This window comes from Pipistrellus hanaki (genome assembly GCF_964339955.1).
Source record: "Pipistrellus hanaki genome assembly, chromosome: 2".
In the NCBI taxonomy this organism is placed as follows: domain Eukaryota; kingdom Metazoa; phylum Chordata; class Mammalia; order Chiroptera; family Vespertilionidae; genus Pipistrellus; species Pipistrellus hanaki.
In genome coordinates, this window is record NC_140504.1 from 27,005,431 (window position 1) to 27,018,678 (window position 13,248).

Genomic DNA, 13,248 nt, shown 5'->3' on the forward strand with positions numbered 1-13,248 from the left:
GAGATGGAAACCACGTTAACTTCACTCTTTGAGAGTTACGGGAAGGCTCCTACGGGTATCCCAAATATTCATCCCCCTGGATAATATGCATTCATTCATTCAAATTATATAAAGTCTTTGCAAGGCACTGTGCCACACACTATGATATGGTAATGTGTGCCTTGGGATCAGAACATGAGGAGAATGCAATCAGCGTGAGCCACAGCAACTTCTAGAGAAGGTGCACTGCAACAGAAGCCTGCAAAATGAGGGGCATGAGACAGGGAAAGTGTGAGGAAAGAGCATTTCCAGATTCTGAAATGGGTAGGAGAGAGTTGCCTTAGAGGAACGAGGTCAGCTGGTGGAGCAAAAGTCTGTTAGAAAGTATTCGTGCTGCATGAGGCAGTCTAAGTAGGGGCTCGTAGTCATAAAATTTGGAGTTTTAACTTGACAGGTGTGTCCAATTGTTATGGAATTTAGGCAGAGGGTATAACACCATATTTGTGATTTTTAAAAGATCTCATTAGCCTCAGTCCATCCAGATTGGAAACCTTTTGCAAGCTCCTTATTTCATGTAACAACAGCTCTGGCAAGTTTTGCGTAGGGGTTAATATTTGCTTTGTCTGTCCTCCCACTTCTAGGATGCCCTAAAGGACTCTTCGGGAAGAACTGCAAAAGGAAGTGTAACTGCGCCAACAATGGCCATTGCCACAGGGTGCACGGTGCCTGTGTGTGTGAGCCAGGGCGCTACGGGAGGTTTTGTCACCTGAGTAAGTCACAGGCACTGCATTTGCTCTCCAGGAGGCTCGGAAAAGTACCAAAAACTAGAAAAAGGAAGAGACTAAAACCATAATTTACACACACACACACATACACACACACACACACACACACACACAGATATGTATGTATATGTGACAATTTATGTTCTAGTCTCTGTTTAGTAGAGACTCTAGATTTTGATGAATGAAAGAAAACCATTTCTGAATTCTTTACTTGCTTTTCTCTTTAGTGTTTACCTTAATTATTGAGAAAGGATGGTTACTAGCTCACTCAGAAGGAGGCTTGGCACTGTGTGGGAGTTGCCTACTAAAATGAACAGAAAAAGTCTCCATTATTTCTGGGTTCTAGTGCATAACATTATCATTCTCTGAAATTTCTGCAACAGGTTATATATTTTGCATTTTGGCCATCACTCACATTTGGCAATAGATGTGAGAACACACAATCACCAGTAGGTAATTCAGTCTCGTCAGCAGCTTATAGGATTTCTCCTAATGGGACATCTCTGGGTGCCCACCATCCCATCTTGTAGCCGTGTGCAGGCACCAATGAGCCTGAGACATTCTCCACCCTGTTCTGTGTGCCCTCTACCTGTTCCTCTACCTGTTCTGTGCGCCCTCCTCTGAAAGTCCTGCCAAGTGGACCTCAGAAATACCATCACCCATTTCTTAATAACGGAGACCTTTTAGAGTTGTATAATGCATTTTTAGTTGACTGTCCACAGATTTTGTCTATTTTATAAAGGTATTTCCCGAGAAAACAGAGAGTAAATTGTAACTCCAGATAGAGAGCCAGGAAGGCATCATGGAAAGCTGAACCTGGGTAATGAACTGTCTGGCTTAGGTTAGCAATGTAGAAGAGAAGGGGAGATGGCAGGGGTAAATGTTGGAAATGCATGTGCAGAGGGCATATTCCAGAACATTGTACCTCCTAAAACATGCCAAGAGAAGAAAACAAACCTAGAAACAAAGATAACATCATTTCTATCATTGTTCATCCAGGGCAGCAATTATCAACCTTTGTATCTAATGGCATACATAAACTAATTACTAAAATTCTGCAGGACACCAACAAATATATATTTTTTGCTGATGTAACAAAAATAGGTATAATTTTTATTGATTTACAAGAAAATAATAATGGTAATTATCTATTCTTTTGCTCCAAAGTGAGTTTTTAAAAAATTAGGTGTCTATACTTATATACAAGGATTTATGGTACCAAGAATTAACCAATCAGATGCAACCTTATTTGTGACATGACCAATAAGATGCAACTCTATTCTAGTACCTGTACATTTAAAGTTCAAGACTGGGCATTCATACCAGACAGCTGTTGTTGTGTTGGCTGTTGTCATTTTTTTATTTGACAATCTAAGGGAAAAGAGGTCAGTTCCCTGACTAAATAGTCAGGTATTACAAGTCTTAAAAATTCTGGCAGCACCCCAGTTCAAAATCACTACTCTGGGATAACAGGGTACATCCCATTTTGTAGCAATAACTAGAAAAGAGAAGAGACTAAAACTTTTTAAATATTTTATAAGGCAATACTAGGTATTTTGACAAAAAACACATTAAAATCATAACTCATCTGGTCAAATATTTGAAGAGAAAATGGTGGTGGTAATAGTAGTTAGCATTTTGAATGTGACTATCTTTCGAAAAAATATGCACATTTCAATTTTTCAATACTGTTTGCTTAGACGTGAGGCTTTATTTATTAATGCCACTTTCCTGGACCTGAGAAGCTTCAGTTGGAAAGCCTATATTAGTTTTCTAAAGTGCCACAAACTGAGTGCCTTAACTAACAGGGATCTGTTGCCTCATAGTTCTGGAGGTTAGAAATCCGGGATGAGGGTGTTAGCAGGCCGTGCTTCCTCTGAAGGCACCAGGATTAGTTCCAGACCTCTATCCTAGCTTCCTTTGCTTGTGAAAGCATAACTCCAGTCTTCACATGGGCATCCTCCCCACAGAGTATCTCTGTGTCCAAATGTCCTCTAAGTATAAGCACACCAGCCTTATCAGATTAGAGGCCCATCCTTCAGTATGACCGCATTTTAATTGATTACATCTCTGATGATGTGCATTACAAATAAGGTTACTGAAGTACTGGGGCTAAGGACTTCAACATATGAATTTTTGGAGGACATATTTCAACGTATAACACTGAGTAGACACTGGATTGACTAAAGAAGTTACTTCTTCCACCCATCCTTTTTTTTTTTTTTTCTAGTCACATGTCTAGTTACATGCCCTTGTTATACCCACCTGTCAGTTGAGCTGTCCACCGAACCACTGTTCTGGATGCTGAACCAGAAAGAGGAAGGGCATGGAAATCAGTGCGGAAAAGAGTTCTGTGATGAACAAGGAGAGGCCTGCACCAAGGAAGACAATCTCACTGAGAGACCTTGGGGTGGGGGAAGAACTCAATACTTGGAAGCCACAGGAAAGATGAACAAGAATTAGTATAATTTATCACCCAAATGAGATAATGTGAACACTGAAAAAGGAACCCTGTTAATAATTCTGTTCTGCTTCAGAGGTAACCCTGTCCATCCCTGGCAGGGACAAGATTCACCCTACATGATGGCACTGTTACCACCCCTCTCAATTATCTCTGCTAATCAGAGAAGATATTCATTTCCATTCACCAAAAAATCAATTGGCTTATTTTCTTCTTTAAAAGCCTATATAGGCATACAATATAATTACTTGAGCCTGGAGGGCACGTGAAGGACCATTTATTTGATAAGTCCCTTGGACATCTGTAAGGGAAAGAAAAAATGGTCAGAGGTGTATTTTGGAAAGAGGATTGAATTGCTATAAGTAACTCCTCAAAGAGAGACTTAAGGGTAGGCTTTCCTGAATGCAAAAGTAGGACTTTCAATTGATAAGTCCTATGCTATCATTCCACTTATAAAACCTGATTGCTTGGGGAAAATAGTGAAGGAAAGGCAAGCACCATTTGTCAAAGATGTAGCCAAGATAATGCTACTGTCAGGATGAAAGTTTTGCGTTATTTACAGAACGTAAGTGTTTCTGATTACCATATAATGAAAGGGAAGGGGAACAATGGTGAGCTTCACATCAGTGCTTGTCCATCATCTCCATGCTGTGGTGGGATGAATATGGGGCCTGGCAGGCCTTTGCAGTCCTTGGAGAATTTTAACTACGGGCCCCAATGGAGCACATTGAGAAGCGATTTCTACCAGAAGCCCCTAAGCCTTTGAAGTAGTGCAGGCTTCCCTGTTCACCTCCACTTGCCAAAAAGCAAATGAATTGCCTGATTTGAAAGACATTTGTTCCCCTGGTTTTTGTTTTTTTGGCAGTTGGGATGATCTCCTTGTTTCCCCCATAATTAGGCCTTGCAGAGCTACATGCCTGTGCAGGAACAATGTGGGAAAAACACCAAGGTGTGGCTTTTCAAGTGATAGTTTGCCTCCATTTGCTTTCAGACTGTCCCAAGGGGGCCTATGGGGCTGGCTGCTCTTCAGAATGTCAGTGTGTGGAGGAGAACACCCTGGAATGCAGCGCCAAAAATGGCAGTTGCACCTGCAAATCTGGTTACCACGGCAACAGATGCCAGAAAGGTACAATCTGATGCTAAATTTTCTTTCTTCTCTAATAACAATGCTCAGCCTTTGTTCAGCACCATCTGATCATTGATTATTTAATCCACCAGTGCTCTCAGGAGATGGGTAAGCTTTATTAATCCCCTATTTGCAGGTGAGGAAACTGAGACACGGGGCAATAAAGTTATTTAACCTTGTCTTCTCAGCCTCTGCTTTAGCTGTCCCCTTAGGAGCTTGGGCAAGGAAGGGAAGAAAGATCACATTGCAGAGAACCTTGTCGTAAGAAGCTGGTCCGTCACTTGTTTGAGGTGAACAAATCAACCAAGGGCACTGCTAGCTTTTGGAGTTAAAAACACAATTTTCTTTATACCTAAAGACAGATCATTCAAACAAATACAACTCAAAAAATTTTAACCATAGAAACATTTGGAAAATTTAAATCTAGTTATCAATGTGGGCCTTTTGCATATTTCTAAGAATTACATAGTTGTTGTTTTTTTTGTTTTGTTTTTTTTACAGAGAGGAAGGGAGAGGATAGTTTTACAGAGAGGAAGGGAGAGGGATAAACATCGATGAGAGAGAAACATCAACCAGCTGCCTCCTGCACACTCCTCACTGGGGATGTTCCCACAACCAAGGTACGTGCCCTTGACCAGAATTGAACCTGGGATTCTTCAGTCTGCAGGCCGATGCTCTATCCACCGAGCGAAACCAACCAGGGCATTACATGGGTTTTTGTTTTTTTATATATATAAATCTAGAAATATAAAAGTTTATGTACATCCTAATTCCAATTATAAGTAACATATGTTGATATAAGTGTGTGGGTGCATAGAAAATTTGGAAAAGGTTATTCCATGTTTTAGAAGTGGCTGTCTCTACTGTGTTCTCATGGACATCTTCTCTCTGGGTATCTGCAGGTTCTTCCACTTTATCACCAAGTCTTAGGCCACCTTTTCACTGAACATCATCAGTACCACCCTCCTTAAAATTGCAACTTGTATGTCTCTTTAAATTCTTATTATTTTTCCCAAGTGCTCTTCATCTTTAGCCATAACATATCCTGTAAGTATAATTATGTCTAATATGTATTGCCTGTCTTACCTGCTAGAAGCTAATCCCTAAAGGAGATGGGTAGCTGTTACTTTTGTTCAACAAAGTGTCCCCAAGCCCTAACCAGTTTGGCTCAGTGGATAGAGCATCAGCCTGTGGACTCAAGGGTCCCAGGTTTGATTCCCATCAACGGCATATACCTTGGTTGCAGGCACATACCCAGTAGGGAGTGTGCAGGAAGCAGCTGATCAGTGTTTCTGACTCTCTATCCCTCTCCCATCCTCTCTGTAAAAACATCATTAAACTATATATTTTTTAAAAAGTGTCCCCAAACTCCTAGAACAATCCTGACTTCTAGGACTTGCTCAATAAGTGAGCTCTGAACTAAATACATAAAAAGAATCTTTAATTTTGTTTTTTATAGATTTTTCTCATGGTATCATATATTTTGCATTGGTACTGCTTTATGCAGGAGAAATTATCACAGCAAAATGGAACATATAACAAATGAAATGATCATAACTAACAGCAAGGTGAACTTTTTGCCTTTGACATGATCCAAAGAACAATCTTTTTTTCTTCCCCCTTTAATATGTTTTTATTGATTTCAGAGAAGAGGGGAGAGAGAGATAGAAATATCAATAATGAGAGCAAATCATCCATCAACTGCCTCCTGCATGCCCCCTACTGGGGATCGGACCCACAACCCAGGGGCATGCCCTAGACTGGGAATGCAGCAGTGACCTCCTGGCTCATAAGTTGATGCTCAGCTACTGAGCCACGCTGGTTGGGTAAAGAGCAATGTTTTGTTTTTTGTTTTTAAATCAGGAGGACATTTGGTGGTTTTATAACCAAGCAATCAATGGGTCTGAGCTGCCTGTCACTACTTGAGCCAATTCAGCAAGAGACAGGGTTCAATCAATAATGCTGGCAGTATGGGAGAGGAACAGGTCATCCACAAAAATCTTCTCTGTCCCCCACCTATTTGGGTAGAAAGGTGACGATTATATGGGGAAGTAGGCAAAAGGGCATGGAAAATGGGTAGTTTACAGGTAATGTGAGCTGGATATTTGTAAAGGCCAGCTGATGTATATATGCAAAGGGCTGGCTGCTCTGGTTTCTACAACAAGGGTTAATCTTTCCATAATAATAGACAGCTCCCAGAGGAGGAGGATGGGCTGCCTTTCCAGGTGAGCCCCCAGGTCCTGCACACAACCCCCAGCCGGGTTAGAATGTGCCTTCTTTAATCAGAACAACACAATCACAGTTAACAGAGCATGATTAATATTTCTTACAATTATAGCTGATCCCCAATATTCTATAATATTTCTGCCTCCATCACACCTTATGGTCCATTCAGAGGCAGTCCTGGTTGTGGAGTTGCCTTTGGCCCTTGTGTATCACAAGTGCTCTTTGCTTGATCATCTCCTGAGAGCTGCAGGGCCTGTGGATGTGACTGAAAGGGAGAAGGTGCTCTAGGTCTCCCAGGTCACCCTGTGGCTATGGAACTGGAGTGTGTAAGCAGCAATGTCCATTTAGATTTCATGGAGCGTGGGCTATTTAGGGAGCTGGACTGTGACTTTTTTAAACAATGGGGAAAAGTACTTGGGCCAGAAGCCTGATAATACATAAATGTGTTTTCCATGGTGTAAGTGTGGGTCCCATGCCAACCTCTCAACCTCCTTCTGCTTCAACTGACTTTTAAGGGTAGAGTCGGCCCCTTATTCACTTCCCCACAGAGAGAAGCCATGGCCTAGAAGGCAGTGCATGAGGAGACAATACCATACACACATACCTGGGTAAATTTAATTTATTCTGACAGCATTCTTTTAAAGCAGCTGTTGAGTATACTATATTGGGACCTGCTTCTGAGATTCCCACTGTGAAGAAAAATGAGTTGAAAGTATATGTAAATCAGCAAAATAGAGAGGTCACCATAATCTCTCAAAAACATATTATTTTTCAATCAGATAACTTTGTCCAATTCTGATATTTGTGTCTAACCACAAAATGAAATTATGAATCAGACTGGAGTGGGTGAATGGGATCGCCATGATTGGCAGCTGAAATCAAGGCAAAAAGAGCTCTCCAAGTCATGGGCATGATGAAAATCAGGCCTGTTTTTCTGTCTCCTTTTCAAGTGCTCCTAGAACCAGACATGTCTTTAAAAAATCTTGACTCCATTCCTGTGTCTCGATTGCAGATGAATAGTTAATTAAAGGCTGCAAATTGTTTCAATGGCACTAATGAGCAGCGCTCTCCACAATCAGCACCAGGACTTACTCAGCCCATCAGTCATGACTTTTAAGAGCAGAAGAGCTAGTATCTACAGGAATCTGTGAAAGACCAAAAATGAGAGAGGGGAAATAAAATCCAGCCAATGTTTTTGTTTTGATTAGTATGTAGCCCCGGGCAATTTGGACCCCAGCTACATACTAATCAAAGAGACCCCGGCAGACCTCTGAATGTGGAGGGCTCTGGCCCAGCCAGCCCTGGAATCCATCTAAGGAGGCTCATTCCATCCTTATATCATTATAATAAGGACGGAATTATGTTACAGTTGCTCCACATTGAATGAACTTCAAATTTGAACTCTGGTATCTCTCGGTTAATTGACTTGACAGGTGCTGAGTAACTAGTATTGCAGCCTAAGTTTGCTGAGAGCCAGAAGATCTGGGTTCGATTCTGACTTTGCTCCTTCTGAGCTGGTTTGGCCCAGAGTAAGTCACTTAACCTCTCCCAGCCTCAGTTTCCTATTTAAAATGAAGCTAACATTGCTTATGTCATACAGTAATTTTTATGCAAATGGGAGCTACTATATGTAAAGTGCACAGCACAGAGTAAGTGATCAAGAGATAATAGGCAGAAATGGTATACACATCCCAGGAAATTTAATAATTCTGTTATTCAGTGAAACACTACCCAGGAAAGAAGATACTTCACAGGCCAGCTTGATCTGGTGTAACTTCCCACAATTGTGGTGTTTGGAAAAGTTTCACCATTATCTCCATATTAAAAGAATGCTTTCCACCAGGTTTCTAATTCCAGTGGTTTTGGTGGTAGGGTACATGCTGAAGCCTCTATCCTAGCCCTCAGAGGTCCCAGTAGCATCAGCAGTCTATTCCAGCTCAAGGGCATTCAACAAAGCTGCACTTTCTCCTCTTTCTACATTGTTTGCTCCTATAAAATACACAAATTAGAAGCCTCCGGATTGATTCTTTTGGCTTACAATAGAAGCAAACACTAGGAGGAAGGATTCAGGCGACCATTTGAGGACAGCTTCCTAAGCATCGCTCCTCCTAAGCTTCCTAGGCATCGCTCCTCCAAAACTTCCTTTATAAATTACATCTCATTTTCAGGTTTTGTTCTGTGTGTGCAACTGCCTCCAAAGACATGTATCAAAATCGCTTCCATTGTTACTGTCTGAAAAGCCTCATTTTCAGCAAAAACACAACCTCTGTATCTGTGTTTCCAACGTGACAAGCTACAGCATCATGTTGGTTTTCTTCGGGGAATATTTTTAGAAGTGCTATAAATCCTTGGAGGTTACTCAAATGTTTCTTTGTTTGCAGCCCAGGGATACACACATGCACTCACTCACACACATACACACGCACGCACACACGCAACACTTTTCCAACTCGCTTACCTGGGACCATCTTGATTTATTACAAGGCTTAGCTCCTTTCTTTCTGTCTTTTTTACTTTACAAGCTTGCCCTGATGGCCCCTGGGGACCAGAGTGCCAGGTCTCCTGTGGACCCTGTGAGAATGGAGGTCAATGCAACAAAAAAACTGGAACCTGTGACTGTCCTCCTGGTTACACAGGAAAAGATTGCACCACACGTAAGTCGTTAATCTAGAAAAGATAACCAACAAATCAATAAAGTTGTTAGCTTTATAAATTCTTTTTTCTAACTGATCTATGAGGTGTTATGATAGGGTACATCTTGCAATTATCTATGATTGTATAACCATTCAAATATTTTGTGGCTGAAAATGATGATTTATTTCTTTTGATCCTGTGGGTTAATGAGATGCTTCTCCTGCCAGTCTTACTTGGAGTTGCTGGTGGCTGCTTCTATTTGGTTAATTGTCTGGGAAATAGGATTGAGGGGCCTTCTCAGAGAGGGGACCGAGCCTTTCCCATATATAGCATTTCCATAAGGTTAGCTTAGGCTTCCTCAGAGCATGGGAATCTCAAAACAAGAATTCAAGAAGTGCCCCCAAAGTGTGAAAGCGTGCACCATAATGTGTCAGAAGTTTAGCTTCAGAAGCCATACATCATCACTTCTACCACATTTTTTTGGTTAAAACAAATCATAAGGCCAGATTCTACCTCTGAATAGAGGAGTAATAAAATCACATTGCTGAAGATCTGCTAGTTGGGAGATAGGGTTGTGCCATCTTTGCAACCAATTTATCACGGTATTTAAAGTTGTACTGAGATGAGAGTCACTCTAAAGAATTGGTTAGCCCTACCTGGTTTGGCTCAGTGGATAGAGTGTTGGCCTTCAGACTAAAGGGTCCCAGGTTCAATTCCACTCAAGGGCACATGCCCAAATTGCAGGCTCGATTTCTCTGTAAGGGACATGCAGAAGGCAGCTAATAAATGATTCTCTCTAATTCCCTATCCCTTTCTCTCTGAAATCTATCTATCTATTGTATCTATCTATCTATCTATCTATCTATCTATCTATCTATCTATCTATCACCTTATACAATAAAAGGCTAATATGCAAATTGACCGAATGGTGGAATGACTGGTTGCTATGACACCAGGGGGCAGGTGCTGAATACAGGTGTACTCCCACAATGGCTGGTGAGCACAGTGGTGGTGGCAGGAGACTCTCCTGCCTCTGTGGCAACTCTAAGGATGCCTAACTGATGGCTTAGACCTGCTCTCTAGAGCAGGTCTAAGCCATCAGTCAGATATCCCCCAGGGCTCCCTGACTGTGAGAGGGTGCAGGTTGGGATGAGATATCCCCTGCCCACTGAGTGCATGAATTTTGTGCACCAGGCCTCTAGTATCTATATCTATATCTATATCTATATCTATATCTATATCTATATCTATACCTATACCTATACCTATACCTATACCTATATCTATACATATACTTATATTTATATCTATATCTATATCTATATCTATACCTATACCTATATACCTATATATCTATATATCTATATCTATATCTATATCTATATCTATATATCTATATCTATATCTATATCTATATCTATATCTATATCTATATCTATATCTATATCTATATTTATATCTATATAAAGCCAGCAACTGGAACACTTGAATGACTGAATGACCAGTTGCTATGATGCCCACTATAGCCATATCTGTGGGTGGGGCCAACCGGCCAACTCTGTAGCCCCTCCCCCCAGTCAGCCTCACCCCTGATCAGGGGCAGGGCCGGACAGCCAACCACCTATGGCCCCTCCCCCAGGCCATTGGCCCCTGATAGGTCCCCCCCATCCCATTCAGGAGCAGAGCTGGCCAGACTCTATCCATGCATGAATTTGTACACTGGGCCTCTAATATATATATAAAAGAATCTGTTTGTCTGTATTTATAATTATTGTCAGAATGGAAACAAATTATAGACTGATAAAAAGTAATTAGTTAAAATGAATCTGTTTCAAAGAGCCAGTAGAACTACTACTTTGCTGCTTCTATTCTGCTTATGATTCTTACATTACCTCTGATAACCCTGCCTGTCCTACCTTCTCTACTTCATCCACGGTAGGACAAAGCTCTCTTTCCTGAGAGCTTCTGGAAAGCTGTGGACTGGATGCTAATATTGGTATTTTCTTTTGCAATTTTTTTTCAGTCACAATTGACATACAATATTACATTAGCTTCAGATGTACAAATTTAACTTACAAAGTGAACACCCCTATAAGTCTGGTACCCATCGGACACCACATGTAGTTATTACAATATTATTTTTACATTGCTGTTCAAATATGTCTAATAAAGGTTAGAATATGTCTGTTTTTTGTGATGATCTTTGATTTTATGAGGTGAAACTATTGATTTCAATTAACTTTCAGTGCTTAGGACTTTCTATAAACCAGCAAGCAAGTAAAACCAGTACTAGTCTAAATGTCAATATAAAAGGTAATACCAGGATGGTATTTAGCACTTAGTTCATCATCTGACCATTTGGGGAATGCATTGTTATCCCTAAGGACAATGTCCAGGCCCAAAGACTTTTCTGGATGTAACTAGGTGGTTTTTACTTAGGACTGTTATCCTGGCTCTGTTGACAAGCATTTCCAACTGCAGCAGTTCAACTGCAGCAGTTGGCTAGCCCTAACCTACTTGTTTGCTTTAAAAAAAAAAAAAAAAAAAGCTTAAAGGTAAGAATTTACATATTCAAAAGGTAGTTACCTGCTATTTCCACAGTGAAGTGACATTTTCTGTCTAACTCAACTTTAATGGAATAATTATTAAGCAGATAGTGACAAAGTTTATACTGCTCCAATTGTCAAGGTGATATAAATAGACTATTTAAAAACTAGTGAAGAGATAAACTGTTCATTCTTTAAAATATTAATGTAATAATTATGTTACAATTCTCTTACATTCTAGGATTTTTAAACCCCAGCAGAATATACCATGATATGCTGAGAGATTTTTTATAACAAGTAGTAGTGTCTTAATTTTGTTGGCAACCTAATATGAGATAATGTATTGAATTGAATAGACAAAAATATTCCCCTCCTCCTAGTCCAGTTCCATTTTTGTGTTATGTGCTGTTATCTGATTTTACATACATAAACACAAAAGACAAATTATATAATCATTATACTAATATATTTAGTAAATAGAAAAGGAACCAAAGGATAGAACTTATTAAAAATGCTTCGTACATACTCCCCAAAAGAATGCATGGCATTTAAAAAGGGGATTGTGTTATTAAAAAAAAGCATACATTTCTCTAAATATCCTGTTTTGGTGCTCACAGAATTTTAAAACCCAGTTATTCAACATAATGATGTGCAAAACTGCTTATAAACTATACAAGGTAATAAGTTTTAGAGGCAGGAAGGATCAAAAAGCTATTTCTAAAGATATTAGCTTTATATAAATTCTAATTTTTAAAATGTATAAATACAATTACTTGGGGAAAATAATTCTTTTTAAAAAAAGGTTTTATTTCACTTTGTCAGGAAACATTCTGTATTATGATAAGTTGTATTTTTTCCCCACTCCCTGATCAGTATTGAGGAAGGAGGCAGCTGTGGCTTCAGAGTCATTTTCATTCCCTGGAGAAGAAAGTACCATCTCAGACAAGAGCAGTTTCACTCTATATATCGGGCATTTTACCAAGTAATTTGAAAATGGTCCCAGCTTTTTCTTTATCCCAGAATAATTTTAATGATAAAATAAAAAATAATGGCAATCTGAATATCCACCAGAAGGAGAATGGTTAAACAAATTCTATAACACATCAGTAGATTATTCTGAGGCCATTGAGATTTATGTTCTGGAAGATTGTGTAATGTCAGGAGAATTGACATTAAGCGATGTATATAAAGAATGATCCATATTTGTAAAACATGTACCCATGAGTATATATGGAAAATTGTAGCAGAAAGGACAACTGTTAACACTGGCCATCTCTAGAGGGTTGGACTATGGGTGAATATTTTTCTTCTTTGTACACTTTTGTCTTCCCCATATTCACTACTTTACATTTTCCCCTTTAACCATCTGGGGATGGGTAAATTAATCATCTTTGGAGCAATCATTGACTAACTATCCAACTAAGATAATCGTCTGTTCTTAAAAGATTGTCTGGTAGGCTTAACTGTTCCCAACTAGGGAAAAAGTTTTCC

At 39.8% G+C, this 13,248-nt stretch overlaps 1 protein-coding gene across 1 annotated transcript in view; it reads left to right on the forward strand.

The window, feature by feature from the left end:
• The window catches only part of LOC311617506 (EGF-like and EMI domain-containing protein 1), a gene marked incomplete at its 3' end in the record, with an annotated part of 495,068 nt that extends 485,709 nt beyond the window's left edge, over positions 1 to 9,359 (forward strand). The window contains exons 14-17 of the mRNA XM_084873845.1: positions 621 to 749; positions 4,217 to 4,351; positions 9,100 to 9,231; positions 9,328 to 9,359. Of these exons, the coding sequence (XP_084729971.1) occupies positions 621 to 749; positions 4,217 to 4,351; positions 9,100 to 9,231; positions 9,328 to 9,359 (428 nt within the window). The remainder of the gene's footprint in view (positions 1 to 620; positions 750 to 4,216; positions 4,352 to 9,099; positions 9,232 to 9,327) is intronic.
• Between the last annotated feature and the right edge of the window lie 3,889 nt (positions 9,360 to 13,248).